General features: G+C 39.1%; 1 protein-coding gene across 1 annotated transcript; it reads right to left on the minus strand.

The window, feature by feature from the left end:
* Positions 1–275: 275 nt before the first annotated feature.
* On the minus strand, positions 276–1418 carry KRTAP26-1 (keratin associated protein 26-1). The gene is made up of 3 exons (XM_024120058.1): positions 1286–1418; positions 788–1096; positions 276–538 (listed from the first exon to the last, which is right to left on the minus strand). Exons 1-3 carry the CDS (start codon positions 1416–1418, stop codon positions 276–278), a joined length of 705 nt encoding a protein of 234 aa, XP_023975826.1.
* Between the last annotated feature and the right edge of the window lie 5195 nt (positions 1419–6613).

The following is a 6613-nucleotide window of genomic DNA, read 5'->3' on the forward strand; positions in this document are numbered from 1 at the left end:
CTTAGTTCTGACTTAAACTCATTTATTACAACCCAAACCGAATAAAGTCTTCCCACACCTAAGCGACATTGAATAGCATTCTAAACCAAATAATTTTATGGCAAGGAGAGATGAAAAAAAAGACAAAAATGTAAAAGGAACAGCTTTCATTAGATCAGGCACAGGAAAATCAAGAAAAAGCAGTCACTACATACTAGGAAAGAAGAAGCAAAAGTCCGTGGAGTTTAAATTTTTGTCTTGGATCTTCAGCGTGATTATTAGCTGGAATAAGGAAGTTACAGGCCTCCCCAGGCAGAGCAAGATGGCTGGCAAGTACTAAACACAAGTGTCAGAGGCTGGCATCCACTGAAGAGAGGATGCAGAGGTCTGAGGCTGCTGGACACAATGCCGAAAGAATTATCCCAAAGGAGAGGAAGGGTAGGGTGAACAAGAAGATGATATGAAATGAGGGCAGATGTGGAGTAATTGGAGACGTGAAGCAAATATAGAGACTCTCTATTGGGAAGTAGAGGAGGGCAAAACAAGTGTTTGGACAATCCTCTGTGGGCAAAAGAGAGTTACTGACATTTTTGAGTAAGAGTCATATGATGAAATTAATTTTAGGAGTATTAACTCTAAACACAGTATTCAAGCTAAAGAGAAGACACTAGTGATAGGAGTCAAGATGGCAGTAAGAAATGTATGTATTCACCAAAGGGGAACACAATGCAACCTGAGTGGTGACGGCGATAATAGAAAGGGTAAATGTATGAAAAGACAATTTCAGTGGATCAAGGGAGAAAATAACCCAAGGGGCGGCATCCATAAGTGAGGAGTCTCAGGGGTTGGCAGCTGCTAGACACATAGCTCAGAGGTCTATAGCATCCTGGGAAGCAGGATCCAGAGATGCAAGAAGAAGCAGGAAGAAAACTGGTGCCTTGGCAGGGTCTGGGCACATAGCAACCAGAGGAAGAGCAGCTGGAAGTTTCACAGTTGCTGGGCTCACAGCTGGCCGGCTGGCAGCTGGTAGGTTCACTGCAGGTCTCTTGGCCGTTGTTCAGGAGCCAGATATGGTCTTGACAGCTGCTGGGCAAGCAGAGAACATTCCCACCGCTCGCTCACGTTCGTAGAGCAGAGGGCAATGAGGAGGGAGGAGGATCATGACAGGCATTTCTGAGAGATCCCAAGCTGTAGTTTCCAGAGCAGTAGTTGTGACAAGGCACAGTGAGATTTCAAGAGCAGGCAGCGGTTGATTTGAAAGAACTGAGCGTTTCAAGTTTCTCATTCGGCTTGCTCCCTGAAGTACCCGCAGAAGGTGGTGATTCTGTACAGACTCTCTTCCTCCTTGTGGCCTGAGATGGCATCAGAACTCTATTATAGCCCAGGAAGCGGTGCCACCACCTCCCATAACACTGGGTGCTCCTTGCAATGCCTTCCATTGATTAAGTATATCTATAAAGCAGTGTGACGGAATTTTAACAGTACCTCTGCTTCTTAAATGATCCAACCTAAACAGGTATTTTAAAGGTCATTTACTTATTCTAATTATGACCGCCACTACATAAACATTCTTAGAATTCCTCTCTTGAAATTGACTTGAATAGTGGTAATGAACTCCTTTAAAACAATGGCAAATTATCTCTCTTTGAGGGGGGATTCTATGCTTTTTGGAAATTGCCAAAGGTAAAAAACTTGAAAGCAATTATGTCGTAAAAGAATGAAAAATCCTATAACCTATACGATTTGGGGCAGAGACAGTCTAAAAATAGTATACTATAGAAAATTTCAATGTGCCGAAATTTGTGCTCTGCTCTATTTTAGAATCCTGGTGGAAAGTGACTCCCCACTGAAATATATTTTTTTAAAAAATGCTCATTTTATTCATTTCAATAAATAAATTGAGTCAAGTTGAAAGTTTGATTTATGTGTATTCTTAATACAAATAAATAAATTGGGCTCAGTTTAAATTATGGATCTTACTGCAAACAGAAGCAAATAAGTAAAATCCCTTTAAAAAAGTGATACACGGCTTCCCTGGTGGCGCAGTGGTTGAGAGTCCGCCTGCCGATGCAGGGGACGCGGGTTCGTGCCCCGGTCCCGGAAGATTCCACATGCGCCTGCCGATGCAGGGGACGCGGGTTCGTGCCCCGGTCCCGGAAGATCCCACATGCCGCGGAGCTGCTGGGCCCGTGAGCCATGGCCACAAGAGTGAGAGGCCCGCGTACCGCAAAAAAAAAAAAAAACAACTATGAAAAATGTCTTTTTTTTTTTTTTTTTGGCGGTACGCGGTCCTCTCACTGTTGTGGCCCCTCTCGTTGCGGAGCACAGGCTCCGGACGTGCAGGCTCAGCGGCCATGGCTCACGGGCCCAGCAGCTCCGCAGCATGTGGGATCTTCCGGGACCGGGGCACGAACCCGCGTCCCCTGCATCGGCAGGCGGACTCAACTACTGCGCCACCAGGGAAGCCATTTTCATAGTTATTATAGGCTTATCATTTCAAGGTTACTCATGTTCCAACTGAAAACTAATGTTCTTGGTTAAAAAAAAAAAAAAGAAATTAGAACAATGATTAAGACATAGAAATGTATTTGGTTTTGCTTTTTACATTGATGCTGATGGCAGTTTCCAAAGAGGAACATTTAAACTGCTGTACATGGGCAATTGCATCAAAATAAATGTAGAGTTTTCCTAAGTATGAATACTTTGAAGGTTATTTGGAGATATATTTTCTGGTAAAAATTTGTTTAAACGATGCATGATTGTGTTTAGCCTCAACCATCCCACTGTATTTTTCATATACCAACATATCTAGTGGCTCCAAGGGCTATTTAAAAAAAAAATTAATTATCTACTGGATCTAAGTTCCAATTCCCCTTAGCTAAAAATTCAACGTAAATCACAGCACTTTCTTTTATTTTTATGTCCAGTGGATATGCTTATTAATTCTCCCTCTGTCCTGGAGTAGAATCTGTGAAATAGATTGATTTCTCTGTGAGCCAATACAGGACTATTTTACTACCAGGGAGAGAAATAGGAAAAGAAAATGATATAGCCTCTGAGGTTCTGTGCTAACATGTTGAAATTATCTCAGTATTTTAGGTCAGAGAACATTACCCTTTGACGATTTGTACCTGATGTGTTTGAGGAGTCCCCCCTCACTCCACTCCCCACCCTGCCAGCTTCCATCAAGGGATACTGTCTGTACGCGTTGCAAGAGTCCTCTTGTGAAATCTGGATGCTTCAGCTGAATGGCATTAGTAATAAGTATAGCCATATTTAATTGAATGCTTATCAATTTTCTAGGTCAATGCTCTCTATGCCTGCTCTTCTCATTTATAAGCAAGAGTCCAACATCTGCATCATAAGTACATCAATATATTTGTGTGTACGTATGTATATGTATTAGTATCTATTCTGGGCAACACCTTGCGGTGTGCATACCCACATGTGTAATGTCAATTTATCCTCACAATTCTTTACAGTAAATTTTAAAATTTCAAGTATTCCTATGAGAAAAATTGAGATACAGAAAGTTTTGATGTGAAGAGAAACATTTAAACAAAGGGGGTTCAGACATTTGAACATTTGTTTGGTTGTCCTTGACCCCTAAAATGTTTGATTTCCCATTATCCAATATGACAGTATATAGATACATTGATACCATCATTTACTAACTGGGTGACCCTGGGCAATTTGCATAATCGCTCTGATCCCCAGTCACTATCAGTATCCTTTCATGAAACAACAGAAATATTTAAGTCTATTTTCAGTGTCATTTTAGGATATGTTGAGATGTAAGAAAAAGTAAGTGTAAACTGCAAAACGCTATAGCAGAATAATTAATCTTCTTGCTTTGGAATGCTTAACCCATTCCAAAGAGTACCACCTTGGGTTTAATTCCTTTAGAGCCCCTCCACGAGACTCCCATTTTTCTGTTGTGAGTAGGTAACACTGCAAAAATATTCATGGATTTCAAATATTAGAGGTGCCTTGAATGTGGGTTGTCCCCTAATATAACAAATGTTGAACTGATGTTTTTTGATAATGACTCTCTCAGTATACAGGTAGAACTCACGCAGACATAACAGCAGGTACCTCATTAGTAAGCTTTTATAAATGACATGTTTCAAGCTCTTCTTCTGATGCAAGAGCCCAAGAAGGGACTGAGGAACTGGGTATCCTGTGTGTTCCTCCAGATTTACCCACTTTGTTGCTTTTCTTCAATGAACTAGGGGTCCTTACCTCTCCCGCTCTAGAAAAAACAACCCCGATTTTCCCTTTTTCCTGGACATAAAGAATCCTCAGAGCATTGCAACAATAAACTTATGCCAATAAATGACTCCCTTGTATTCACTCATTCATGCAACAAATATTTATTGAACATTTTGTATGTGCAGAACATGATAGACGTTGACAATGATACCAAGATACTATTGATTTCTGCTTCCAGACACATCCAATCTTGTAGATGTGGTAAGATGGATACACAATCCCTGTCACTGTTTAATAAGTTCTATAAATGGTATATGGAGAAGGGCAAACGTTGTTCATGGGCTTTACCTAAAGTTGGCTTTTGATATTAATTTTGAGGGATGGGAGGGAATGGCAGGTGTTTAGGAGAATATGAAGATAATTCAGGCTGTGGCAAAAGGTATAAAGACAGAAAAAAAAAATGTTGACCGTGTTTTCAGTGGAGGGTTCTTACAGGCAAGTTGTAGTAAGTAAACTTAGATTCACATGCTAAATCTAATTCAATCATCAAGGAAGTAGTTAAGATTTTGTCCTACAGGCACAGTGATCCAGTAACTGATTTCAAGAAGAGAGAGCTATGATTAAATTGCAGCACAGATTGGAAAGAGGGAAAACCCATTGTTTCTTGCAATGCAAAGAAAGGAGTGTGTGTGTATGTGTGAAAACACTCATTGTTTCTTGCAATGCAAAGAAAGGAGTGTGTATGTGTGTGTGAAAACACGCGCGCGCACACACACACACACACACACACACACACACACGCTCCTTTCTTTGCATTGCAAGAAAAACATTCTTTTTACATGACTTATTTTCTGAATATATTACAGAACACTTATTAGCTATTATTTACTGAGTCCTTATTATATACCAGACATTGTTCTAAGTGCTTTACATGTATTAACTGATTTAATCCTCACTACATCCCGTTCAGGTAGGCGTGATCATTATTCTCAGTGCATGTGGAGAAACTTAGTTGATCCTTAATAAATATAGCATTCACAAAATATAACTTAGATTTTCTTTATCAAATAAAAATTGACCATTACTTAGTCAAGAATCTCTTTTACATACTTGTATCACTATCTATCCATTTTCACCAGGGAAAGTCAACTTTCAAGGAATATAAAAGAACACAAAGACAGAAAGAGATTCAGGTGGACTGAACACCCTTCTGTCAAGCTTTTTTTCTCCTGCCCATCCTAATATTCTGATTAATATTCATCTTAGCTTGGTTTAGAGGAGACAATCAGTTAATTATCTGAAGTCAGTACATTGCAATCTGCAACATAATGAAGCATTCTAATTTAGCACCCCCTGTTGGATGCCATGTGCAAAATCACAAAATTATAATCAATTGAAAGAATTAAGTAATGTAGAGTTTGCGGTAACTGATAAAGTTGTCAGGCTGTAATCTACTTTCAACTGAATTTTTACTATAATATTCTTGAGTATGGAAACTATGGCTTATGCATGATTTGAACAAAATTTGCTACACTCATTCCTACTTTATTCACACACAAGAACTTTCCCTCCATGATGTTAGAAAATCATTTGAATCCTTTCATTCCTGTATTAAAGGCAGTGGAGGTGGATGTACCCCTTCCACAATTCATATGTAATCCTTGTATTATGTCCCTTTCACCTTATTAGTTACTATTTACTGAGTCCTCGTTACATACCAGACATGGTTTTACATGTTTTACATGTATTAACTGATTTAATCCTCACAGCATCCCTATTCAAATGTTTTGATTTCCTCTCTTTGCCAATATATTTTATCAGCTTTATTGAGGTATAATTGACGTACAACAAGCTGAGCATATTTAAAGAGTACAGTTTGATAAGTTTTGACATTTGTTTAAACCCAAATCAAGATAATAATTATATTCATCACTCCCCAAAAATCTCCTTATGCCCCATGTAGCCCTTCCCTTCCAGCCTTCTCCACCTCATTCCACCCCTACCCCATCCCCAGGCAACCATTAATCTTCCTTCTGCCATCTTGTGTTAGTTTGTATTTTCTAACATTTTATTAAATGAAATGAAATTGTAGAGTATATATTCTTTTTTCTTTCTTTCACTAAGTATACTTATTTTGAGATTCATCCGTGGTATAGCTGTTCCTTGAATTGCTGTTCAGTGTTCCATGATATGGATATAATATAATATGTTTACCTACTCATAAGTTGATGGACAATTGGGTTGTGTGCAGTTTTTGGAAACTACAAACACAAATATGCTATGAACATTTGTATACAAGTTTTTGAATGGACACATGCATTCAATTCTCTTGGGCAGACAGTTTGAGTGGAATGATGTGATCATATGATACGTCAATGTTTAACGTTTAAGGAACAGACTGTTTTCCAAAGTGACTGCATCA

Source organism: Physeter macrocephalus, chromosome 8 (assembly GCF_002837175.3).
Source record: "Physeter macrocephalus isolate SW-GA chromosome 8, ASM283717v5, whole genome shotgun sequence".
Classification (NCBI taxonomy): Eukaryota; Metazoa; Chordata; class Mammalia; order Artiodactyla; family Physeteridae; genus Physeter; species Physeter macrocephalus.